This window comes from Catharus ustulatus, chromosome Z (genome assembly GCF_009819885.2).
Source record: "Catharus ustulatus isolate bCatUst1 chromosome Z, bCatUst1.pri.v2, whole genome shotgun sequence".
Lineage (NCBI taxonomy): Eukaryota > Metazoa > Chordata > Aves > Passeriformes > Turdidae > Catharus > Catharus ustulatus.
In genome coordinates, this window is record NC_046262.2 from 8,939,924 (window position 1) to 8,966,542 (window position 26,619).

At 56.1% G+C, this 26,619-nt stretch overlaps 1 protein-coding gene across 5 annotated transcripts; it reads left to right on the forward strand.

Annotated features, from left to right (window-relative positions):
* The first annotated feature begins 10,582 nt into the window (after positions 1-10,582).
* On the forward strand, positions 10,583-25,511 carry DNAJB5 (DnaJ heat shock protein family (Hsp40) member B5). 5 transcript variants are annotated; one of them, XM_033085957.2, is made up of 5 exons: positions 12,857-13,047; positions 13,598-14,218; positions 17,193-17,437; positions 19,637-20,235; positions 24,340-25,511. In XM_033085957.2, exons 2-5 carry the CDS (start codon positions 14,151-14,153, stop codon positions 24,571-24,573), a joined length of 1,146 nt encoding a protein of 381 aa, XP_032941848.1. In that variant the 5' UTR covers positions 12,857-13,047; positions 13,598-14,150; the 3' UTR covers positions 24,574-25,511. The 5 variants fall into 5 exon arrangements, with proteins under 5 accessions (XP_032941850.1, XP_032941848.1, XP_032941849.1 ...); XM_033085959.1 differs by lacking the exons at positions 12,857-13,047; positions 13,598-14,218 and adding an exon at positions 10,583-10,625; XM_033085958.2 differs by lacking the exon at positions 13,598-14,218 and having other exon boundaries at positions 12,859-13,047.
* Positions 25,512-26,619: the final 1,108 nt, after the last annotated feature.

Sequence of the window (26,619 nt, forward strand, 5' to 3'; positions counted from 1 at the left end):
AGGCTGCTGTCAGGCCAGGTTGTCATGCCAGGGAAGCATTGGACAATGCCAGGAGAGCACTGGGCAATGTTGTGGGAGCAGGCAATACCAGGGAGAACCAAGCAATATCAGGGGAGGAGAGGGCAATGCCAGGTGAGCATAGAGCAATACCAGGGAAGCCCCAGGCAATGTCAGGCGAGCATCACAAGGACAGTGACCTGACAGGACCCAGCCCTAGGGACCTCCACCCATCATACCAACTCCCACATGCAGCAACAATTCTATCACTGCCCAGCACCCTCTGAGATGGTCTCTGCCCAGCATGTGGGCAGCAAGGTGAGATTCAGAAGCCACAGTATCACCCCAGTTTCATCTCCTGTCTTCTCATCTTCAAAGCAACCTGATGTCCTTTTGCAGCACCCTCGGTGTAGCCTGGCAACAGCAGTACCAGCACAGAAACAGCTGTACTGGTAAGGAAATGGTAGTACTGGCATGGCAACGCTGTGCTAGAAAGATAAAAATGTCAAGCAGATCCCTTTTTCTGCTTCCCAGAGCAACAAAGCTGCCCTGTTTCCCATAGATACCTCCCAAGGGTTCTGGGTGCCAGACATGACGAGCCCTGCCAGCCTCGTCTCCCCTCCCCATTGCCCAGCATTGTGTGAGATGAGTTTCTGGGTCTCAGCCGAGGTCTCACGGTTCGGACATACAGGGAGCCTGGCAGCAGGCAGCTGCCCTTCGTGGGTCCCTACGGGGGTAGAACCATGTCCCCCCCACGCCCCCCGACCACTTCCAGAGCAAACGCCTGGTTTGAGGGGCACAAATCTGTAAGACCTGAGAAGACGGTTCCTGGCTTTTTGGTTGCGCGCAGCATTTCCCCTGCAGCCCGTCCCTGTGTGTGCCGTAGCTGACCTGTCGTGCAGGGATACCCCCGCGGTGGGGAGGAAAGGCGCACGGAACACTAGGACTGCCCTCCTCACCCCGTTTGGATGCGGGGAAGTCTCCCGGGCGGCAGGCAGGGAGGGCAGCCCGAGCATCCCACTCTGCCGGGTAAGGAGATCCGGTGGGGCATCGGAAGTTACACAACCCTGCGCTATGCAGACAAGGCAGCGAGCGCTGCGGGGGCGCACGGCAGCCCCCGCAGTGAATTCCCTGACGTGGCAAACATCTCCCGAAGCCCCCTCCATGCCCACCTGCACACGCAGGCAGGAGCCCACGCACATACGCAGGCAGGAGCCCACACGCCGGCACACGCCTGCCTCTAAAGGAAAAGCCTCGCCAGAGCCAGAGCTGAAATAGTGAATTGCCTCATTCATTCACCCTCTCCGGAAGCTTTGCCCGTACATGCAAACATACGCGCAGGCAGACATGTGTGGCAGACACGTGCGACCATCCCTACGCCCTCCAGGAATTCCGCAACCACCCCACCCCCCCCACCCCCCGGCCAATTTCTTCACCACCTTCTCCAAACTGCAGTATATTCTGTGCATGTCCCACCAGGAGAACCCCAGCTCCATAGGAGGGCAGCCCTGACTGGAGCAGATTCATGGTATGGTGGGGGGTCCCACATTCCCTGTTGGAGAAAATGCCCCATCACTTTTTGGTCCCAAATCCAGAACCTCTCACACGGGACATACCCCCTTAGCACACATAAAAGCATTCTCAGCCACATTAGTCCTCATGGCTCAGTGGAGACCCTTCTACAGGGATGCTACTGTAGCAAAAACCCTCACCACAGCCACACAGACCACGCTGCCCCAAAAAGCCTGAGCTGGATCTGGCAGGACCTGTGCAGAACCTGGCACATGCATGACATGGGTGTTATATATGTGCATGGCAGGTGTGTGAGTGCCCACTGACACATCCACATGGGACGGGCACAGACAGAAACTTCCATTACTCAGCCAAAAGGTCTGGCCTGGGGTTGTCACGCAGCAAACACTCCGCAGGATGCACAGGCTCAGAGGTGACACAGCACACACCAGTGAGCAACCCCTGGCAGATGCAGTCTGTGCCCTCATGAGTGTGCACATACCCGACACACTCTGCTGACCCAGCACACATGGGCACACACAGGCATGGCCAGGCAGCAGTGGGGCAGAGTCGTGTCTGCCTGTGCCTTTAGCACAGCCTCGTTCTGCTGGCATGTCCTCACATAACTCCAGCTGAGTGTGGGACAAGCCACCGCACCAAGCCGAGAGATGGAGCGGATTCAGCTCATTACTTTTCCTAGAATAACTCCAAGTCCCTTGAGGTGCTCAAGAAAACATCCCATCTCCACCTCCCTCGCACTCACTCAGCAGCACCAACCTGCAGTGCAGCGGTGGCAGCCACCACAGTGTCTGAGCACGTCATTGGGCCCTGGCATGAGACCCTTTCCCAACCCAGAGCCAGGTCACAGCTACTGGAATCCATGATGTTCATTTGTCATGACACATCCCCAATCCTATTCTCACTTCCCTCATATCGGAGTGAGACACTGACGCACCCACAGGTACCCCAGAACCTGCACGACAGGTACCCAGCTCAATTCCTCCCTTTATTTGCACAGATATGTGCCAACATTTGTCTTGGACAGGGAATATTTCCTGCAGTGGGTGCTGGTGCTCACCTCAGAGAGACACAGGGATTCAGACCCTGCACACCTCAAGGAAGCAAAAGCACCAGCACCTACTGTGTGCCCACTCCCTCAATGACTGCTCTTCCCATTTTACTTTGAGTACTCATATTTTTCCTCAATCTTATCTAGAATGTGAGACCAGACACAGGGACTTGCATGTGCCCAGACTGCTGGTTTGTCCTGACCTAGCCTGCTGTCTCCCTTGCTGAACCTTCCTCCTCCACCAACACAGATCATTCAGTCCCATGCCAGCTTGAGTGACACTTCATGAAGAAGGCGGCTTGCCAAAGAAGAGCCCTGCCACCATCGTTGTGAGGCAGCAATTCCGGGTCCCCTTGGTGCAGCTCGGCCTCTCTCCCCAGGCCCAGTACATTGAACCTTCTGTGGTTTTGTTCCTTTCTAGCAGCAGTAATTTCTCCTCTCCACCTCCCTCCCACTCCCCATCCTCCAGGCTGTACTTTCAGTGCCGCTGCCCATACTGAAAGTTGAAACAAAGCAGGCAATCAATTTGGGACTGATTTTCTGAAGCATTAATTCTTCCCTCATGTGGAGACGCTGCTGCTCTCCTCATTTACTCCGTAATTACACAGCACTGTAACTTTTCTCTCTCCACAATTTTTCTCCCAGAATCAGAAGTGAGGTGTGTCAAAGTCTCGCTTTCACTTGCCACCATCCCTGACCAGGCTCGGATGCATTTTCTCTGTATGTACCTGATACTTGGATGTATCAGCTTTATCTTGGGGTCCTGCACAATATGCCAGGCTGAATCCTTTCTGGAGCTCTCACCACAGGAAATATGACATGGCTTTGATAATGAGAGCCCCAGTGCTTCACACATGGGCCACACAGCTGGTCAGCTGTGCAGGAGTTCCAGATATCTTTGCATCCCCAGGGATTTGGCCTCTCTGGAACCCACTTCACAGGGCTGCTGGGAAGCACTGGTGGGTGCTGGGGAAGGGACAAACCCCTGTCCTGTCCTTTGGACTGGGCTGAGAGGAGAATGCAGGGCTTGTTCTGCTCTCGGGGTGTCCTCTCATGTCTGTGTTCCAAAGGCTTCTGCCACCAGAGGCAGAGTGATGGAGATGATGAGCAGGAGCCCCATTCCAAGCTGAGCAAGTGTGAAAGGAGCAGAACACTTCAGCGGGTTAGTGGACACCTTTGAGGCCACCTGGACAAGGCCAATCTCTTTACTCCAAGAAACGGAGCACCCACTACAGGTATGTCTGCCAGGCAGGAGAGGATGACTATGCTCAGATACCTCATGATAGGCACCCAGGGAGACCAGATCCAACTGAACCCCCAAAGGAGTACCCTCTGGATCAGAAAGACATGAGAAAGCTACTTGACTCGCAGATAGTGATCTATAACACACTGTTAACCACTCCATATTTCATACACTGCCTCCATACCCCGCCCCACCTCCCCATCCTCTGTCTCCAAGCAAGAAACAGGAAAAGCCTTCTTGCTACAGTGTCCAGCCAGACCATGAGATGCCCAGCCAGCCCCTGCCAGCATCCTCAGCTCACTCACTACTGCATCCTCTCCCATTTCAGCATCAAGACTGGCTGGTGTTTTGGGCTCCTCATTCAAAGCTCTAGGCAAGACTGTTCCCTGCCAGGAGCAGACAGTGATCTGAGACAGGTGACCAGAAATCTGCAGAGCCATCATATGACCAGCACAATGCCACACAGCAAGTCCAAGGGCTGAGAGACACAAAATCCCATGAGACTGAGTCAAGACGCCCAGAGTCAGGCAGCTCTACATGTCTGCTTTTGCTCAGCCTCCTCTAGCACTCCTGAGGGAGTGCTTGGGAATCTTAACCCTGTCTTTTCTCCTCTGTATAGGATTAGACCTTTACCTGCCCGCTATGCATAAGAAGATGGGACACTAAGGAGGCAGCAAAATCAGAGAAATTGTAGTTACAAGCTATGGGTAGACAGGGAACCAAACCACTACCACTGCAGCACCAACAGAATCTTCTGCCCTCTGAAAAACATCACCTGCATCCCTCTGAGCATCGCCTGCCATGGGGCCAGGGCAAACACAAGGAGATTTTGTAGGCAATGGAGAACAGCCAAGACCAAAGTAAAGGCAAGCTAGCCTGTTCTTTCAGGAAACTCTCCTTGCAGACAATCCCTGGATATTTTAATTTTTATTCTAGAGGTCACACATTTGGTAGCCCCATAGAAGCATGAAGCTTCCTACAGCAGTCAGCTGGGCACCACTTGCTGTCCCAATGAACTCCTCATTTGGCATATCAAGAATTACATGCCAGGCAGATCTGCAATGGAAAGGACACACTTTTCCAGCAGACGCAGCAGGGTTTGTCTCCAACCCGGACACTACCCACCTACAGCTGTGACTTTCAGGCACAGTATCCCAGCTGGGAGCACCTGGGGACACCCCTGTCCCAGAAAGGATGTTTCAGAGCCAAAATTGCCTAGAGAGAGAGAGAGAGGGAGAGAGAGACATTCCCAGGAGAAACCAAGTAAATATCTCGGCCAAAATGTAACTTGGGAGAGACACGCCTGGGATGAACCAAGCGCTGCAGGACAACTTTGCTGAGGAAAGCAGGGCAAAGGCTGGAAGCTGAAACTGAGCCAACCCAAACTTCAGCGTGCGTCCTCCACATGCAGATGGGTCCCCAGGGCTGGGTGACGCTATTTGGGCACCCTGGCACAGCTGGCCTTCCTTCCAGGGAGATGTGGAGGTCAGAGGTGAGTTGCAAGGAGGATGACAGGGGCTGTGGGTGCCTTCCCTGCCCACACAATCTGCATGCCCAGTTTAGACCTGTGCATTGGTGGTTCAGTGAGGGAGAAAGCAGGCTAAGACAGGATAAACCAAGATGTCCAAAGGCAGGATCTGCCTAGTGGTACCTTTCTTTTCCCCAGGCTCTATCACAGAAAAAGCACTGCAGTATCCCTCATGCTGCCCTTTCCTCCCACTCACTCCTGCCTTCAGGATTTGACCCCTCCAGCAGAGCACGAGCACAGGTGGGGACAGCAAGGGACTGGAGAAGACTGAGTCCTCCCACGCACTGCCACTCAGAGCCACTCACATCTCACCCGCACACTTGTCGTGGGTGGCAGGAGAGCCCTGCTGTGCTCATCCGAGGGGGCTGGCAAAGGTCAGCCCAGGAGATGGTCTCCAGCAAGGGCTGCCTGCCAACCACCGGCTGGGAACCACTCAAGAATAGCGGCAGGAAGGAAAAAAAGAAAGGAGAAAAAAAAGAAGAAGGAGGGGAAAAAAATTGAAAAAGAAAAAATAACCCAGCTGGCAGCACAGACGCTGCCGGGAGAGGAAGCGGCAGGTTGAGACAAGGACATGGCTCATTATGCCACCCCCGCAGGTGCGGAGTGCCGAGCGGAGCGGCCGGCTCGGCTGCCGCCGGCGGCGCTGGCAGAGGGGGAGACAGCGGCCACCACTCTCATCCTCAGCCCCAGCCGGGGAGGACAAACCGAACACCATCATTATGGCTTAGAGTAGCTTCCACCCACTTCCTCCTGCCTGCCCTGGGAGGCCAGTCAGGCTCTGACACACAGCGGCACAAGGACATGGAAGATGCTGCTGGAACAAGCTCTTCTAGTGCTGCAACAACTGTCCTTGGTGGTTTGCAATGTCAGCCTGGATAAAGCCCCAAGCAGCACATGCTGACCTTGTGGCTGGTACTGCTCACAGCATGAGACTGCTGGTGACCAGTACTATCTGGTTGACCCCATGCTCAGACCAGACAGACACAAACTCACCACGTGCTGGGGCTACCAACACAACGAGGGTGACTAGGAGCTGGGGAGAGCTGGTGGTTTCCTCAGAGGACAGGCCAGGGGTTGGATGAACCCCAAGGATGCTAGTTCCCAGGTCTCCTGGACAGGGCTCCCCTGCATGGACAGCAGCTTATGTAGGACATAAGAGCCCAACCTGTCCTAGAAGGTGACCCACCAGCATCTCCTTAGTGATGCATCAACCTCAGACCACAGCCAGGACAGCAGCAGGCAGGGAATGGAGCATTAATCCTACCGAAAAAAAAAAAAAAAAAAAAAAAAAAGCAGCATGGATTTTTTTCCTTGCAGCCTTTTCCTCCTGCTGCAGCTCAGGGTGCTGGAAAAGGCGGGTGACATCTCTGAGGATGGGAACAGGCAAGAAGAAGAGACAGCACCAAATGCGTGGGTGCTGCTCTCACTGAGGAGAACAGAGCACAAACCCTGCTGCTGCCAAGCCCAATGTCCTCAGATGCATCTCCCCAGCTCACTCAGCCACAGACATTAGAGACTTCACTGTGCTGTGCTGAGCAGAGCAGTGCAGCAAGGAGCCGGTGCCTTGCTTCTGCCCCATCTGCTCAGCCACGGAGCGATCCAGATCCAGAAGGAGATGGCAGCAACCTGGTAAAGATCTTTCTTGCAGTGGCATGGCACTTGGGTAGGTGGTTGCAGAGCTAAGTGGCCTTCTCCTCTGCTCCAACCTTCAGACACTATTTAATGATGTTTTATCAGGAAAACAGCCTGGGCTGTGGTTTCCCACCTCCCCATCACCTCTGGAGGTGAGGCACAAAGCACTAGGAAGAGCTGAAGCTCCAGGTGAACACAGCACGCTGCTCACTCCTGCAGTCTGGGGATTTCCTGCACCAGAGCCAACATCAGTGGGCTCATCAGCCCTCATGGATTTCTCTTTTCAGGAATTTTTAAACCTAGACAATTTTCTTACATCTTCCCTCCACCACTTCACCTAAGGCCACCATTTCCACAGGTTAATCCCAAACTGCTTCAGAAAATGTGTTCATGTCCTGAGAGGTCACTGCATCTTCTGACACAAGATGCCAAATTATAGTAACTCAAGCAACCCTTCCCTGCTCACCTTCCTTCCCCCCACCACACAGGATTTTATTATTCCCCATCATGCCTCCCTCAGTCATCTCTTCCCCCAGACGGAAGAGAGCCAGTTTATGTAATTGTTCCATCTATGGAAACGGCTTCGTACCTTTAATTATTCCTGCCACCCCTCCCTGCACTTTCCCGGCGTGTCTTTAAAAGGGTGCGGATGTGCCAGCAAGGGAGACAGGCTGCGAAAGAGGCGCGGTTTTGGTTAAAACACCCTCTGTCCCCAGGACGGGAGGCTGTGGTCTGCCCTGACCCCGCTCCTGCCCAGCGGGGCCGCAGCCCGCCCTGGCCCAGAGCCCTTGTTTGTCCCCGGGCAGGCTGCACACCAAGCAGATCATTTGTGAGCACGGGGACAGCCAGCACCAGCTCCCCCACCCCGGGGCCTCCAATGCTCCCGGCGATGAAAAGGCAGAACAAAAAGCATTTGCAAGGCCAGGCCATGGGCACGGCGCGGGACACGCAGCACGAGCCCCCCCGCCGCGGGGACGGGGCCACCGAACAACACACAGCAAAACAGACGGGCTACAGTAAGTGCTGGTTCAGTACCGCGATGACTCAGCCCTCCACGGGCAGAGCGCAGAGAACTCCCATTCTCCCAGCTCACAGGGGCTCCACGGACAGGCCATGGTGGGAAACGAGGAGCCCAGGTCGCTGCTCACACCCAGGGGATTCCGGAGGGTCAAAGATCCCAGGCAGGACAGAGAGACTCAATGCTGTGATCAAACCACAAGGGACGGACGAGATGTGAAAGCACCCTGTTCAAACACTCCATCAGTAAGGAAACACACAGAGGTTACAAAAGGACAAACACCCCGACAGCCTTAGCCGTTCACAACAGTGCTCACACCCACGAGCAGCAGCACCTGCACGACCAGATGCTTCCCCCCTCAGTCTGTGCACAGGTGTGCAGGCAGGATGCTGTCCCCATGTTCCACACTAACCCAACAGCCTCAAAAGATGGGTTTTCTTCTCAAGACAGGCAGATTTTCCAGGACAAAATCCAGGTCACTGGGTCCAGACAGCTCATCCAAGCAGGAGCCACCTTGCCACCAGACTAACCCAGGCTGGGGTGCTGGAAACATCAAGGGGGAGACTTACATGGCAAAAGCCCAAACACACCTCCACCTCGGAAGGAGACTCATGACAGGGCTTTGCAGAGGGCCAGCCCAGGCAGAGTGCGTAGCTCAGCTACTCAGTCTCCCTGCTAGCTGGCCACAGATGCTGCGGAGCTGGGATGCACCAATGTCAGAGCAGAAGATGTTTAAACACAGACACTGAGCCTCCCACTGGACCAGGGCTTTCAAGTCCAGTGGCTTTTCCACAATGAAAAAGCATAGCACAAGGTCAGCCCTCACAGCCTCACACGTCTGGAGTCTCAGCCACCCTCTGTTGCATAAGGACTCTAGCCCCATCGCACTGGGTGTTGATCTGGCTATGGCATTGTTTCTGGGGAGTGGACACTCATCCATCACCCTATCACAGACCTCAGAGCACCCCACAGAATCACAGAACCTGTCCAGTCTTTCCAGGCTGGGACAGACCTTTGAGCTCATTGAGTCCAATCCATGACCAAACACTTCCCAGATCATGGACCAACTGCCACATCCAATCTCTCCTTCCAGGGCTGTCGACTCCACCAAATGGAGTCCACAAATAGACAGTCCATTTCTATGTCTAACCACCTTTTCTGTGAAGAAATGCTTCCTTATGTCCAACCTAAACCTCCTCTGGCACAGCTTGAGGCTTTGTCCTTTTCTCCAGTTCCTGGCTGCCTAGGAAAAGAGACCAACCCCCATCTGGCAATAATGTGTCTGGGAGTTGCAGAGACTGATAAGGTGCCCCCTGAGCCTCCTTTTCTCAAAATACCCCCAGCTCCCTCAGCCAATTCTCACAGGACTTGTGGTCCAGACCCTTCACCAGCTCCATTGCCCTTCTCTGAACTCACTCCAGCACAGCAATGTCCTTTTTTAGCTCCTCAGGCGCTTGCTGTCCCTCCTGCCCCCACCAGTCCCACATGGAGCAGGGCACACCTCAAGCAGGCAGGGCTCTGGACATGCCTGCACTCCCTGCACTCCCACAGCACGGCCCTGCTGCTCCAGTACCTTCCAGACACCTTCTCACAATTCCCACCCTGGATCCAGCCCTGCCAAGTGATTCCAGGACCTTGAACCTCCTTCAGCAGAGCAGGGCGATGGAGTCCCATGAGGAGCAGCTGAGGGAGCTCGGGGTGGGCAGCCTGGAGGAGCCCACAGGGAACCTCATCGCTCTCTACAATATAACCTGACAGGAGGGTGTAGCCGGGCGGGGATCAGTCTTTCCTCCCCGGGAACAAGCGATAGGACAAGAGGACAAAGCCTCAACCTGCACCGGGAGAAGTTGGACATTAGGACGAATTCCATCACAAGAGAGACAAAGGACTGAAATGGGCTCCCCAGGGCGGTTGTGGAGTGACCATCCCCAAAGATGTTCCTCGAAAGAGGGGACCAGGCACCCAGTGGGTGATAGGGTGGTGTCCGGTCATAGGCTGGACTTGAGCTCAGAGGTCTTCTCCGGCCTCACGGATTCTGCACCACGACAAGCCTGCCTGTGCCAGGATCCTGGGGGGATGCCAGGCCATGGGGGATGGGGCACGGGCCGCGCTTAGCCCGCAGCCTCCGAGAGCGCGCTGGGTGCCCCCGGCGGTGTCAGAACCGCCCCCACGGCCGAGCCGCCCCGGCCGGGTCACAGCCCCCGCTGCCGAGCCCCCGCACCTGCGGGCGGCGGGGGAGGGGGCGCGCACGAACGGCTTCAGGCGCGGCTCCTCGGTGACGTCACGCTTTTCCAGAAGATTCCCCCCGGGGATCCCGCCGCTGCCTGCGAGCGCCCGACCAATCAGAGAGCGCCGAAAGGGCGGTGCTGGCTTGAACTGGCCAATGGAAGACGGCGATTGGGAGGCGCGGGGGGGAGGGAGGCGGGCAGGTGAGGGGCGCGGGCCCGCCTTCGCCCCGCCTTCCCCTTCAGGCACAGCCAATCAGCGTGGCGCGGTGCGGCGATGGACAGCCCCCCGGGCCAACGGGGGCGTGGCGCGCGCGGGCGGGACTCCCCTGACGTGGCGGCCGGGGGGCGGGGGCGGGGGCGGCCCAGCGAGCGCGCGGCGCCCCGGGACAGCGGGAGCGGTGAGTGCCGGGGGGGCCCCCCCGACCGCCCCCGCACCCCCACACCGACCCCCGCACCCCGGCCCCGGCCGTGCCCCCGCACCCCGGCCCCGGCCGTGCCCCCGCGCGGTGACACCGCGGCGGTGAGGGCCGGTCCCCCCGCGCTGTGGGGTGGCAGGGTGTCACTGTGGGACTGCCGTGGGGCGACAAGTTGTTGCCGTGGGGCTGGGCGGAATTAGCCCCTGTGCCCCGTGGAGTGAAGCGGCTCGCTGGGGGTTGGGGGGGCCATGTCACCCCGCCCTGGGGGGGTAGCAGGGTGTCACTGAGGGGTGGGGCGTCACTCTGCGCCGCGGGGTGACGAGGGGGTGTCACTGTGGGGCTGGGCGGGGGTCGGACCCCCACCCGGGGGTGGCAGGTGTGGGACCGGCGGGGTCTTGTCCAGTGCCTCGGGGGGGACTGAGGGTCACTGTGGGGCGGGGGCAGTGCCCCCGTGTCGGGGTTAATGGGGTGTCGCTGTGGGGTCAGCCCCCCTGCCCGAGGGTGACGGGGGGTGCTGTGGGGCTGGGGTGGACAGTCCCTCGGCCCCAAGGGGTGACAGGGTGTCCCTGTGGGGCTGAGGTGGACAGTCCCTCGGCCCCAAGGGGTGACAGGGTGTCACTGTGGGGCTGAGGTGGACAGTCCCTCGGCCCCAAGGGGTGACAGGATGTCCCTGTGGGGCTGGAGGCGATTGGCCTCTCTGCCCGTGGGGTGACAGCATATCCCTATAGGGTTGGGAAGGGGTGCTTGCCCCACTAAACCCGTGGGGTGACAGTCTGTCGTGATGTCGTGACCTTTGCTTTATGAAGTGGCAGGATGTCCCCGGGGGCTGGCAGGATCAGCCTCTCTGCCCCAAGGGGTGACAGGGTTTTGCTATGGGTCTGGGAGCTTAGCCCCTTTGCCCCATGTGAGTGAGGAACAGAGGATAGCCACCCTGTCCTGTCACCATGGGGCGATATGAAGTCTCTATGGGGCTGAAGGCTGGGGAGGAAGGAGTTGGCATCATCTGGGTGGGGTGTCAGGGTTTCTTGGGGTGGCTGTGGGTCAGGGTTAACTGGGCTGCCATATCTAGTGACCATGTGTCCCTGTGAAGATTGTGTCAGGAAGGGGTTAATCCCCCCTGCCCCACAACAAAAATAGTGCATCCAAGTGGGGCAGGGAGAGAGAGGGTAACACCCCCTGCTATGGGGCTGCAGTACAGCCCTGTGGGGCTAGAGAGGGTGGTGAGGTTAGGGTTAATCCCTCTCTCCTATTTCCCTTTGGAGGGAATAATGTGCTCTGTTTGAGCTATGTGGTGAGGCCTGGAAGGGGTCAACACCCCTCCACCACCTCCCTGGGGGTACCTGTGCATCCCAGTGGGGCTGGTGAGAAAGCTGGTAACCTCTCACTCAGGTGACAGTAACAGGGTTAGAGCCACCAGCAAGGAAGGGGTTAACCCCTGTCCCCAGTCGAGGTGACAGTGTCTCCTGGGAGGACTGACCAGGCGGAAAGGGTTAACTTGCTTTCCTCTTGAGCAGACGATGAGTCCCAGTGGGGCTTGGGGTGGCAAGGGGTCAGTCCTGGACCCCTGTGGGTCTGTGCACCGGAGCACAATGCCTGAATGAACCCCCATGTGTGTAACAGCCCCTAAAAAGAACAGTGTCTCTGGATTTGGGAAGGGAATAAATCCCGTCCCCATGAAGTTCTTGGCCCCACAGTCGGGCTGGGCAGGGGGCATGGGGTGGCGGTCTGTGCAGTGAGAGGGTTTAACCCCATGCCATTGTGAGTATCCTGGTGAGTCTGGAAATGGGGTACCCTACACGGGGAGGCAGCATGTGGGGCTTGACTCTAGCTGCACAACTAGAGTGTGGCTGGAAAGAGGGGAACCTACCTGGGGAGATGCTGTGAGGTGCTTGACCCGATCTCCACCCAAGAGCCAGCACCAGATAGGTCTGGAAAATGGGGGACCCTGTCGGGTCTTAGCATGGCAAGTGGGACTCGACCCCATCCCCACGCAGGAGGCAGCACTTCGCGGCTGTGGAGATGTGGGACCGTCTCTGGGGAAATTCTGAGCGGGGGTCCTGCTCCGTGCCCACGCAGGAGGCGGCCGCCGGCGGGGCTGGCAGCGGGGGCTGTGCTGGCAGAGGCAGCGAGGGGAGGGTTAACCCCGTCCCCACGCAGGTGCCGGCACCCCAGTGGGGCTGTCGGTGGGGAGGGGGAGGCGGGCGGTGCGTGTGGGGGCTCGGGGAGGGGATGATTCATTGCGGGTAGTCATGACATTGCTGCCTGGTTGCCTGCGGCTGCCATCCAGCACGGGCACGGGTGGCTGTGCTTGCCCCGGCGCGACAAGATCCCCAGCAGCTCCCTGACTGAACCCGGGATACGCTACCATGCCGGCCATCCTGCTCTTCTGGAGCCGCGCCGAGAGGTATGCGCTGCCTCGGCACCCGCGCCTCGCCGAACCCGCCCGGCTCGGAGCCCGGCGGGACCGCAGCCCCTGGGGACACGGCGGGATGGGGGCTGTCGCTCGCCCGACTCTTTGCCGCGGGTGGGATGCAGGAGCTACCTGGTGATATCCCCAGTACGGCTGCCTAGTTTCGCTGTAGAGCTTCTGGAGAGGGTGCTCTCCGTGGCCTGCAAGTGACGGTGACAGACGAGGGGACGCGGTGGCATTAGCTTTCCTTGGCGTGCCTGAAGGTGACTTCTCAGAAGTAGGTTTTGCGCCGTGGGCTCGTGGGACGCACCGTCCCCGTCCCTCTGCCCTGCCACCACGGGGAGCCCCGGACGCCGGGCGGGAGTGCGGCACTCAGATCCCTTCTGCCGGGGGACCGGTGCCGGCGTGCGGTGAGGGGGACACAGGGACCCCCATGCATCCGAACGGGAAAAGCTGGGGAGGTGCACATTGGTTAACGTGACTTTTTTCCATATCAACGCCGCCCTACTTTTCTCCCTACCCGATTCGCCTGGCGGGTGCTCAGCCCTGGGCGTCAGCAGAGTCGTTTCTGGGGACACCGGGGGGCTCCTGGCTGCGCTCCCTGCGCTCCTTGGAGGGGGCTGCGTGGGGGACGTGACGGTGCCAGGCGGCTGGGTGCCTTGCGGCAGCGGAGAAGAGGAGTGCTGACGGATTAAGCAGAAGTGTCTTAATCTGTCGGTTTAACAAGAGAGCGTCAAGAAACCAATTAAAAGGAAAATTACGGCACGGCGAGTGGCTCCATTGAAGGGTCTCTCCGTGCGCGGCTGGGAAGCACACAAAGGACGGCAGCTCCCCGGCGGCACCGCGTCGACCGGAGGAGCCCTTTCGGAGCCATCCTGGGAGCGAGGTCAGAGCCAACCACGGCTGCCGGGCTGGCGAAGAGCTGCCCTTTGGGTGTGCCGGAGGAGGTGGAGGGGGGGACTCGCCAGCAGAGCATCCCTTGGCGGCGGCGGCATCCCCGGCACGAGCCAGCACCTTTCACTCCGCCACCCTCCTCCCACCCTCCAGTGCCTCCCGGCCGGGCACACAGCACCTGCCGCCGCCTGCGGACAGCCGCGATGTTTAAAATAAAACTAGAGCCTTTAAAAATGACAGCTTGGACTATGAATGTGTTCGTAAAGTTTCGGTAAGTGGGTTTCCGCCTCTCGACCTTGTGTCCTCGTTAAACCATCAGCGCCTGTCCCTGGCATCCCGCGGTGACCTTGCACCCCGAGATGGAACAAAAAAAACTTGTGCCGTTGCCAGGGTGGGTTTGTTCGCTTAGATGACTGCCGAGCAGAGGGATTATGTCAAACGATCGCTATTCAGCTGGCGCGCTCGCCCAGCGGTTGCTCGGGCTGATGTCATGTGCGGAGCCGGAACAAAGATTTATTCTTTATTTAATTTTTTTTTTTCTTTTGGTGTGGTTGCAAGAGGACGATGGAGGCTGGGCTGGCTCGGCAGGGCAGGGGAATGCCTGTGGTTTTCACCAAGGCAGGGTGGCCATGGTTTATCTGGGGTCATCTGATTTGCAAGGGCGATACAGAAATGCCTTTGCTTGCCTGAAACCCCCCACAGCTCCCGAGGGGGTTAAATGGGAAGTCAGGAGAGGATGACTGAGCAGAAGGGGGAGAGGATCGGTGGCAAGGCGCAGCTGATCCCAGAGAGGTGGGAGGGAAGGAGGGAGGCTGTGCGGGGACAGAGTCGTGTTTTGCCACCATTGTGCATGTGAGCTGAGCCTCGGGAGCGTGCCTTAACCCACCGGGTCACTCGCCAGCACCTGGTCCTCTCTGGCACGGTAAACCGCAGCATCGGGATGCGTTTTGGTACAGAAATTCCCTTCCCCGTGCCCAGCCAGATGAAGGGGTCTTTGTTCAGGTCAGAGGTTCTGATCAGGCATCCCCACCCTGGCCAAAGACAGTGGGCAGGTCCAGACATCTTCTGGGGGGCAACAGCATTTTGTCAGGACGGGATGTGTTTTCATGGGAAGCGCTGTGGGGTTTTGGCCAGGTGAGGGTGTCCCAGTGGTGCTGTCAGGCTGGGCTGTGTGGGGTCACAGCCAGACACTGTGGTCTCTGGGCTGCAACAGTTGAAGGTTTGTCAGCTCTGTGTTGCTGGAGCTAGGGTGTGATGGGGTTGTCTTTAGCACTGCTTGATTTGCTCTCGCTGTGGGAAGGTGAAATTGTCATCCCAGTACTGTTCTCAGGGAGCCCCTGCCCTCCACTGGAGGCTGCTGTGGAGAAGCAGGGTGTTGGAGTGACCCTGTGTGGGGAGAATGGACAGGATAGCTCTTGGCTCTTGAGCCTGTTGCTCACCCCAGGGTTTCCTGCATCCTCCCTGCCACTTAGGGAGGGTAAATGGGGAGGGTAAATGGATGTGGGCTGGGGGCAGAGCATCCCCCAGCACCTGCGTGGGCTGGGTGCTGCTGGCATCTCTGCATGCAGGAGCTGGTATAGAAATGTGCTGGCATCCAGGAGCTGCCACAGGAGATGCTGTCAGATGCTCTTTATGTCCCCAGGGACCTCCTCCCACCTTTTGTGTGCTGCCTGGGGTGCTGTACAGTGTTTGCAGATGCCCCCATCTTCCCTCACTGTGTCCTTTGGGGGTGCCTTAGCCCCCCCCCCTTTCCCAGCTACAGGAAAGCTTCTCCTCCATGGCTGGAGCAAAGAAGAGAAGTTGGTGGTTTGGGTGGAGGTGGCCAAGCTCCTGTAGGTGGTCATTGCCCAAGGTATGGCCCAAGGCAAGTGTTGGATGCTTGCTGGGGCTGCCAGTTACTTAGAGTAGCACCCAGTCATGGATCCTAGGGCAGCACAGCCACCCTTGATTGAGCTGTGGTGGGGGGGAGTCCCTCTGTGACTTCCAGTGGGAGCTCATGGATAGAGTAAGGATGGGGAGGACATCTGGTGGCTTGTATGATGGTGAAGAAAAGGGCCAAGGCTCACACCCCATGCCAAAATCTGTCTGCTGGAGGGGCACAGTGGGTTGAGGTGGATCAGGAGCAAGGATTGGATGAAAGCTGGACTTCAGTAGGGAGCAGAATGTGAGAAGTGGGGTGCAGATCTGCTAAGGCAGCACCTTGGAGAAGCAGGATGAGCCCTGAATGTGAGGGGCCAGGCCAGACCCTGGGGTTCAGGGTGTCAATTGTTTGCTGCCAGGTAACCAAAAGTCGAGGAGCAGTGGGAAACATCCGTGGAGAGGCATGGGACTTGTTAGCTTTTGCCTGGAGGAGCAGTCCTGCCATGTGCCCTGGCTGCTCCCTGGGTGGCTGTGACTCCAGCGGTGACTGGGGGATGAATTACGGCCACCGGGTTTTCCATGCCTTAGTATAGGCATGGGCATGGCCTCAGCCCCCGCGCGATGGAGCGAGTGAGCCCTGAGTTCCTGGCTTACTGCAAGATCCAGTTGGAGGCTCTCGGGGAGTGCAAGTCAGGCTAGAAAGTGTTGGGTTTTTTTTAAAAACAGAAAAAAGAAAAAAGCCCTCCCACCATCACAAGATGTTTCTGTCTAACGGCTCCGTTCTCTCTCCGCTAAATACAAATTATGGCTCTGACAGCCGGAGGCGCTTATCTCCAGCTGAATGCCAATTGCTTTCAGGAACAAAATGTTTGAAGTTCCTTTAAGGTGAAGGCACAGTGTGGTCCCTGCCACTGCTTTCAGCCTCCAAAACCTGCTGTCATCACCCTGACTTGGGTCTCAGGTCCCCAGCTGGGAGAGAGGCAGGCAAGGGGGTGGACACAGGCCGGCAGCTACATTTGGACATAGCTCAGCCCTCCTGACTCAGCCGGGGGGACGGACAGGGACGTGGTCCTGGCCTGACGTTAGCAGTGGCGTGGCCCCTATAATAGCACCGTGCCCCAACTTGAGCTCTCTCTCCCCTGTCAGCCTCAGAGATGAGTCTGTCCATCCCAGCCTTGGGGCTCAGCGGGATAAAACCAGAGCTGGGATACATTCTGGCACTGGGGCTCTGACCTCTGTTGGGAAGCGTGGACTTGAGCTGGCTCTGGTGCTGCTGGCCCGTGAGACACAGGGAGCATCGACTCCGTGATAAGTGTGTGCCAGTCCCGTCCCCAGCTGCTCCTGTGTGATATTCACCTTACGAAGAGCTGTCTTTCTCCTTTCAGGAATAAGTACTCGGCTCCCGGCAGCGTTGCCGTCATGGGGAAGGACTATTACAAGATTTTGGGCATCCAGAGCGGCGCCAATGAAGATGAAATCAAGAAAGCCTATCGGAAAATGGCCCTGAAATATCACCCCGACAAAAATAAAGACCCCAGTGCTGAGGAGAAGTTCAAGGAGATTGCAGAAGCTTATGATGTCCTGAGTGACCCCAAGAAACGAGCCGTGTATGACCAGTATGGGGAGGAAGGTAAGGGGATAAGCACTGCCCACTGGGAGGCAGGGATGTGGGGTCCAAATCAGTTTTAGAGGTGAGGGAGGGTTTTCACAGAAAGGTGTTTCAGTGTTTCCTGCCTACTCCTGAAATGGGCCTGGTTGCCAAAGAATCAGAGAGAGTGAAGGCTCCACAGGTGTCAGAAATTACCTCTCATCCCAGTCCTCCCCAGGCTGCTTCACTTTTCCAGCAATTTGTCATCTTGCTTCCTGGGGTGGCTGGGCTCCCCATGCCCTCTGCCCCAAAACTGAGGGCACCAGCTGAGAAATGGAAGGGGCTCACCTCCTGGGTCATACCTGGGATAATTCGTCAGCAGCTCTTTAAATGACCTAAATAACACAGCAGAGATGTACTGCTGCTGCCCACATTCCCCCTGCAGTTGGGCACTGGTCCCATTGTCCTCCCTGGTACAGGCTGACCTACAGGATTCAAAGCTTTTCCCAATTTAAGTAATAGGCCCTTGTTTTGAAACCAAGCGGCTGCTGTTGTCTGGTGGTTGGCATGGAGGAGGAGGAGGAGGAGAGCCGCTCCAACGCAGGCGGCCTTATTAGTCGATGATGGAAGAGTGCAACCCCATTCGAGGAGAGTGCCGAATAGCATCTGCATTAATCAGCCCAGGACTTGGGTGCTTAAAAGAGCAGAAGGTCTGGCAGGAGCAGGCTGCTGGGTGGAAGAGGCAGCTCCTCTCTCAGGCAGGTGCATCCCCCCAAAAGCCACCGGCAGGATTAAGCAGCAGTGGGTTAATTGTTGACCTGCTAGTTATGTCAGGGCTATGATGGATGCACCGGGCACAGTGATTTGCTGCCCTGTAAAACGAGAAGAGACTCTCTCAAGTGGGAAACCAGCTTTTCCCGGGAGGCCTCAATGAAATCGGACGCCGCTCAGGCTGGCGTCATGGGATTAAAGGTGAAACCTCCTGGCTGTACAGTCTATTTGCAATAGGGCTCACTGGGGATTTGGCAAAATCCCCATCGCCTGCAGGCATCTAAAATAAGAGTGAATTAAGGAAGAGGGTAAGAGGTCCCTCACTGCCCCATCAAGTTAAAGACCATCTTCCCCCATGTCCCATCACTGTTGAACCTCTCATGTTCCATGATCTTGCCCACACCTTTTGTTTCCCATTTTTTGGGCAATGAAGATCAGTATTTTGAGGAGTTTCAGGGTTCCACTTGCTGTGTTAGCAAGGTGAAGCAGGAAGCCCACCCAGAATACTGACGTCAGTACTCAGAAGAGACCCCCCCTCCCAAACTTGTCCTGCTGTGGAAGGGGCCTGTGGGGTTGGGACAAAGGACAGCCTGTCAGAAATAGTCCTTCACTGTCACTGGTGTGTCCTGAAAATAGTCCCTGTGCTAGGCTTGGCTTAACCCTTCCCAACCCTCCTCGTCAAAAATAGCCTTGCAGAGCATGTGTGACCTCTTTGGGGGGCACTTGTCACGTGCCTTGACTCCTTGGGACTTGGGATGAGTTGCAGTGACATCAGGCTCAGCCTGAGTCCTGGCAGGGGAGTTTCCCATGGGAAAGGCTGCCAAATGATCCATTTTATATAGCCAATGTGCAGGGAGCTGCATGCTGACCTGGAGGTCTGCGCACCTCCACCTGCCTGTAGAATCACTGAGGGTGGAGAAGATCTCTAAGATGATTTAATGAAGCACTACCATGTTCACCACTCACCCATGTCCCTAAGTGCCACATCCACACACCTTTTTAACACTTCCAAGAATGGTGACTCCATCACTTCCCTGAGCAACCTGTTCCAATGCCTGACCAACTTTTCTGTGAAGAAATTTTTCCTAATACCCAGTCTCCGAGACAAGGCTCTTGGGGCAGGTAGGAGCCTGCTCATGGGGAAGAATGGAGATGGGCTGAACAGGATGTATTTTATATTAAAATTAGATGAATTGGGTGGAGAGAATCATAGAGGTTCTTCTTTAGAGATAGAGGAAATAAATCAGAATGGATTCTGAACTTGCAGGGTATAGGGGTAGGACTGTGTGTCATGAGTGGAGATGGTGCCTTCATGGTGGTTGTGCTGCGGGGGTGATCTGCACACTCAGGAGAGGGTGGAAGAACTCCCTGGAGGTGGCAGAGGCTGTTCTCCCGCCTGGGCAGTGCAGTCCTTGCAGAGCATTCCCCCACAGGGAGTATTCATGTCTCCTCTTCCCCCTTCTCTTCCAGGTCTCAAAACTGGAGGTGGCTCTTCAGGTGGCTCAGGGAACACCTTCCACTACACCTTCCATGGAGACCCTCATGCCACCTTTGCATCCTTCTTTGGAGGCTCCAACCCTTTCGACATCTTCTTCGCCAGCAGCCGCTCCCGGATGTTCAATGGCTTTGACCAGGAAGACATGGATATGGATGATGACGACGACCCTTTCAGTGCCTTCGGCCGGTTTGGCTTCAATGGCATCAATGGGGTTCACCGGCGGCACCAGGAGTCCCTGCACACACGGAGGAAGGTCCAGGACCCACCTGTGATCCACGAGCTCAAGGTGTCCCTGGAAGAGATCTACCATGGATCCACCAAGAGGATGAAGATCACTCGCAGAAGGCTCAACGCAGATGGCCGGACCATGCGGACTGAGGACAAGATCCTAAACATTGTCATCAAACGGGGTTGGAAGGAGGGCACCAAAATCACATTCCCCAAAGAAGGGGATGCCACTCCAGACAACATCCCTGCAGACATCGTCTTCATCCTCAAGGACAAGCCTCACTCGCACTTCAAGAGGGATGGGACGAACGTGATCTACACGGCGAACATCAGTCTTAAAGAGGTGAGTACAGGTGGTAAATCCCATGGGATGTGAGGTGGCACTCGTTCATGGCATTTGGGGCCAAGATGGGAGTTAGTCCTTCCTCTGCTTTGGATAGCAAAGACCAGGTAGGTAACAAGAAAGGAGGCGCAGAGACCAACTTGGTCTTGACTTTGGAGGTGCTTGACTTCGGAGGTGCTTGACTTCCATGCTGAGTATGGGACACTGACACTGCCATCCCTGCTGAACACACCTCACTTCTTGAGCCAGTTCTGGTGGTATTTACCCATTTTCTCCCTTCTTGTATGTCATGTTTTTCTATTTTAGTGTAGGGTATTCGCATGTGGAGCGAAGGCCACATCCTCTGGTAGGAGCAAGGGAAAACCCAGGGTGGGTGGCATCAGCCTGATGATTCCTGCTTTTCTTGTAGCTGAGCCCACTGTGGTTGCCTAGGGTTGTAGCAGGTGCCTCTTCCATGGGCAGAGAGCAGGATCACGTGGAGGAAAGTGATCCCTTGCCCTCCCTGAGCAGTGCTTTAGCTGTATTTTGGCTTTCCTAGATAAACAACCAAACAAATTAAATATCCAAGCAATAAGTAAAACTCAATACTTCCAGGCTGCCAGTCCTGGAGGTCACAGCGGGGCTAGATGGATGCATCAGATCATCCAGCAGTCTTCACGAAGGTGGGAGAGGAAAGGGGAGATTACCTCAGTACAAGATGTGCTGTTTGCCACTGCTGCTGTAAAACTACCTTTTAATAAATCCCAGCTGGCAGCTGCATTTAACGTTGACATTTTTGGCAGCTGCCATTTGCTGTTCCTTTCAGACGGTAGACGCTGTCTGTCTTCTTAATGAGCTGATTTTTTTTTTCCTTCCCGAAGGCAGATTTATGTTCTCAAATACATTTAATAGAAATAAGCTCAATGGGCCAGACCTGAGGCAGAAAAACGTGATCTTGTGAAGTGTGCCAGGAAGTCAGGAGAGCTCTGCGATGGCTCTGCATCCCAGCTTGGGCTGGGACCAGATATACTGGGGGCAAAAAGCACACAGGCAAGGCAGAGCTGGGCACTTCTGAAGCAAACTGAGCTCCATTTAACTTGCAGACTCAGGAGCAGAGTTTCCCTTGCAGTGCAGAGGTTTATTCCCGCAGTAGCTGGTTCTCCTGGCTGATCCAGAAATACTTGGAAGAGACTGCCTTATTTATGGAGCTGTGCATGCCATATCTCAGATATTTCCTTCTGTTCATTCCTCTTATCTGTAAAGTTAACCGCGACCTGGCTGTGCTGATGTCCAGACCATGTTAGCCCAAGTTTGTGCACTGGCCAGGCTGAAAGGACTCTTGCCTGGAGTTGACTTTTAAGCAGCAACTGGAGCAATGGGCTACAGCTGTTGCACTAGAAGTGCTGGTCACCTGTGAGCTCCATAAGCAAGGCTTTCATGCTGGCAGTGGGTTTGCACAATGCAGAAAGCAGAAAATTGATGGTCCAGACAAATTCCCCATGTCTTTCCGCTGGAATTTCTGGTCTCTGACCTCTTCCAGCACAAGCCCAACATGTTGAGCATCCTCATGGAGCTGCTGGTCTGCCTGTCATCCCCAGTCTTCTGCTTGCTAGGGCAGTGTGAAACTCTGCTGCGTTCGTCTTCCAAGAAAAGAAGTTCCTTAAGTGCTCTGGAACACGAGCAGATGCTGGGAGCTCTCCAATTCTGTAGGCTACCACCTCAGTATATGACAGAGCACAATTTCTCCATCTCTTCAGCCTCTGGGTGTAGCCTTAGGTCTCTCCTTACACCTTCTGCATTGCAAGGCTGCCTTTTCTAGCCCAAGTTTTAGTCTCAGCCACTGCCGTGAGAGAGCTTAGTGCTGTCAGGAAAACTGGCAGGTGATGGGTGCTGGAAGGCCCTCCCAGCCTTCAAATCCCGGCCCTGCTGGGTGCTTGGCCAGGGTAATGCAGGCTTTTTGCCACCTGTCTGCTGTAAAATCATAGATGTAGGAGTGCTTTTCCAGGAATTCGTTGTCTTCCTTCCTAAAATCAGAGGCGTGTGCCAGATCAGGGAGCCGCGGGGGGAAGGAGACACACAGCTCCACTGGCAGCTGCCTCTGCCGGGAGGCAGCACTCTCAGCAGGGCGTCGTGCCCTCCTGGCTGCTGCCTAATGCCTGCCCTCGGCACCATCCCACTTTGCACCCTTTACCTGGCGTCACCTTCCTTGAAGCGTCCGCGCTCGGCTCATCCCGGCCGGGACGCGGCCGATGGCGACACCCGCCCCGGCAGCTTCGCTGTGAGCGGAGGAGGACCCAGTGGTGACCTAGATAAAGCTCTGCTCGCACAGCACAGCGCTCAAACCCAGGGTGATTTCATCCCCAGGGATAAACCAAGCCTCTTTCTAGGATGCGGGGTAGCTCCCGTGGTTACTTCAGCAACCGCTTTCCCAAATGCCAGCAAAGTTGAGCAAGAAGAATGAAAAACAGGGACATACGGTGGAGGAGCGATCGCCTCGGATTCTTGCGTCTTGGCTCTGGGAAGGAAACATTAAGATCCTGTCTGCCTTCGCTGTTACCGCCCGCTTCTGCTCACATCTCTGCCTGCTTTCCCCATCCACGTGTTCGCACAGGGAGTTCTTGTTCTCCTTTCTGTTTTGTGGCTGGAGGTGTCCTTTCTTGGCACACTGCGCTGGGCACCAGCGAGCAGGAGGGCTTTGGCATCCTCGCCTGAACGCACAGCATGAACTCCTTGATGTGGGGAGATTGTCCCTTGTTTTCCCCCCAACCTTCTGGAGATCAGCCAAGCACCTGCTGCTCGCACAGAGCTGGTGATGGCATCCTCCTGCAGGCTGAAGACTTAATCCCTGGAGGATGTCCTCTCCAGGAGGAAGCCTGTGCAGATGAGCCAGGCAAAGGAGACAGGACCTTCTCCCCTGTTCTCCACTCAACAGAGACCCCAAACCAGCTCTGGCACAGATCCACTGCAAACCGTCTGGGTCAAAGCCTTGGTTCAACTGCAGAAGCCCCATCCATCATCTCAGAGCCAGTGGCCAGCATAAGATGTTTGTCCTGGTACTTGTTGCTGCTCTGCCTCTGGGGGCTTTTCTTGGGGAGGGGAATGCAGAACATTCCCCCACCTACCCCAGAAGCTGCAATTGCATCTTTCTCCGCTGCCCTTGCAGGGTGTTTTGGGAGGGCTGGGACCCACAGGACCCAGTGCAGAGGGACAAACCTGTGCCAGCCCTCACATGGAAGCTCAAGGCTATAGCTCAGCAACCCCCCCCAGCCCCCACCCCTTTCCAGAAGCATCGTTCTGCAGTCCTCTCAGCCCTTGCCGAAAGCCTGGAGACGATCCTGCCCACATGTACGACAGAGCTGTCTGAGTTATTTAAGGACACAAGGATTTTCTTGCTGCATTCCCACATCACGTGGCTTGCCAATGCAGGCCGGTGTGCGGCTGCTCCTAGGGGCTGGGGTACAGCAGGGTGGCACCCCCACCCCGGCTGCTGGCTGTGCAGTGGGGCAGGAGATGGGAACCAGCCCCCCCAGCAGCCCAGCTCCCAGGGAAGCTCAGTGCCACAGCCACACCATTGTCCCATCTGGCAGAGCCATGTGGGGGCTGTTGGTGACGGGGATGGGACATGGGACATGGGCTGTGCTATAGATAACCCCAGCACCGGGCAGAGCTGCCGTGCTCTGGAGGGTGACAGCTGATGGGCTGTGGCAGCATCCCATGATCTCAGCTGGATTTTCGGCTGCCCGAGGCTGGGCGATGAGGCTGGAAAAGGGCTAAATTTAGCCTGTGCTGTTGCTGTGGGTGTCTGGGTCCTTGCTGGTGGTGCCTTCTGGGCAGTCCAGGAGGTGGGGAGGAGAGTCCCACCCCCCATGAGAGCTGGGACACCCCTCTCCTGGGGCACCCCTCTCCTGCACAGCTCCTGCAGCCCAGTTCACAATGGTTGGACGGGGCTGGTGCCAGCAGAGAGCTGTGCTCACAGTGGTGAGCATCACCCAGTGCTCTTGGGCAGCATCCAAAGAGAGATGGGCGGTTCAACCGGGGGAGCAGCCAGAGGGGGGACAGGGTGTGGCTGTCGGGGTACTTTGGGTGTCAGCCCCATCTGATGACTGTTCCCTCTTGCTCCCTCAGGCCTTGTGCGGCTGCACCGTGAACATTCCCACCATTGATGGACGGGTGATCCCGCTTCCCTGCAATGACATCATCAAGCCAGGGACAGTGAAGAGACTACGTGGGGAGGGGCTGCCCTTCCCCAAGGCCCCCAGCCAGCGAGGAGACTTGATCGTGGAGTTCAAAATCCGCTTCCCGGACAGAATAGCTCCCCAGACAAGACAGATCCTTAAGCAGCACCTCCCATGCTCCTAGAGCCCAGGGACTCTCCTCCAAAGCAGCAATACTCCAAACGCATGTGCCACAGCACCTGGCCTGCACAGAGCCAAGGTGCCACAGCACTTTTAAATGCAAAAAATAAAACAAAAAAACAACCCCTCACACAACATTTTTGCCCCCAAAACCCCATCCGACCCACCCCCCATCCATTCTTCTTGGCCGGTTTTTTACTCCAACAACAGGGAGACTCCTGTCAGCCACAGCTCTCCCAGCTGCCCAATCTTTTCTCTCTCCCCAGAGGTCCATTTTTTTTTTGCCTCGCATGAGCGAGAGCCTTGGGCCGTTCACCCGGGGAGGTGCGTCGTGTTGTGGGTTTTTTATGTCACCTGCTTTTCAGGCCACTCCTCCCACAAGAAGCTGGACTTGTCGGGGTCCGGCGCTGTGTAAATAGGACTCCACAGGATCTGGCCTCCCCGCTGCTGGTTTTTCTCTTCCCCTCTTTGATACTTGCTGCTGTTTGGGGTCCCGGGTGTGCCGCGGTGCCGATCACTCCTGCCTGCGGTGGCCCCCCCAGTAGCCGGACAATTTCTCACCTGGGGCCACGGTGCCAAGTCCAGCCGTGGTCCGCTCTCCTGTGCCAAGCCTACACCGAGCCTCGGCTGTGCCAAACAACGGAGCCCGTGGGGATGGTCCATCCAGCCTCCTGCCCCTGCCCGGGGATGTCCCCAGTGCCCCTGGGCAGCGTTTGCCTGCACCTGCTGCCCACAGGGCCCAGCCAGCAGGAGGAGGGGGGAAAGCCCAGGGTGGAGCTTTCTTTTATCAGATGTGTTGAGTTTGCATTGCTGCTTTTATTTTTTAAATACATATATATAGAGCTCATTAGATAACTTCGTAAAGGTTTTTCTCTGCCTGTATTGGGGATACTGGCCTGACGCACCCAGGCTTTTTTTGAAAGGGGGATGATTCAGCCACACGAACAGCAAACCCCCAGAGTGGGGTTGTGTGTGCGTGTAGCACTAATCTGGGTGCAAAAGCAGAGCCAAGCGTGAGCAGAGCTGTGGGTTTCACTAGTGTTTCAGGTCAAATTAGGGATTCTAATAAGAAGAGAGAGGCATGTGTATATATTTTTCTACAGGGACAATTCATTCAGGAGGTGTTTCTGGACATCAGGGTGGAGCTGGGAGGTGCATGAGGCAGTCTGCTTAGTGGCTACATTTTCAAATACTGTATTTTTTTAAAACCTTTGGATTTCCATCAGGAGAATTTTTATATTTCTTACCTTTCTCAGTCCACTCTGCCTCATGCCCATTTTTTTTCCCAGGAAAGGGCTGCTGTGGAGCGGGAGGTGCGTTCCACCTGGCTTTGTACAGCTCCTCTTTCACCTCAGCACTGCCAAGAAAACCCTTGCCAAAATATTCCCCCAGACCCCAGGAATCCCTTTTTTTTTTTTTGTAATTCCTTTAAAAAAAAATGTACTGACTTGAAGCAGGGGGTCCCTTGGGGTGGGGGGGCTGTGCGTGGGGTGTCCTTGGGGCTGGGGTGCAGCTGTACAGTGTTACCCTGTGGGGTGAGGAGACCTGTGAGGCACTGCTGAATCAATCACCCGCTTTGGCCAGCGAGGGAAGGCCGTGGTTCCCTCCACTGGTCCCTGTGGAGTTCAGTGTGGAGAAATGTGGTGGACGAGAAGACAGGCCAGCACACAGATGCAAGCTGGTTTGTTTTTCTCAGTTTCAACAAGACCTGAATGTTTTATAGTGGGTTTTTTTGTAATTTTCTTTTTCTTTTTTTTTTCTTTTTTTTTTTCTTTTTTTTTTTTTTTTTTTGTGTAATGTCGGTATTGAGAGAAATAAAGAAGTATTTTGAAAAATACACTTTCTCAGGGTGTGTTGTGGTGGGAGGTGCCAGGCTGGGTTCCAGCAGACAGTGAGGAGAGGGCTCTGTACCAGGGTCATTGCCACCACCACCCTGGCCAGGCGCCCTTGAGGCTGGCAGGGAGAGGAAGAAGAAATCTGTTTGTTTTGGTACTTGGTGCACAGGACCTTCAGTGCCCAGTAACAAGAGGAAGGGAATGAATAAATGTTC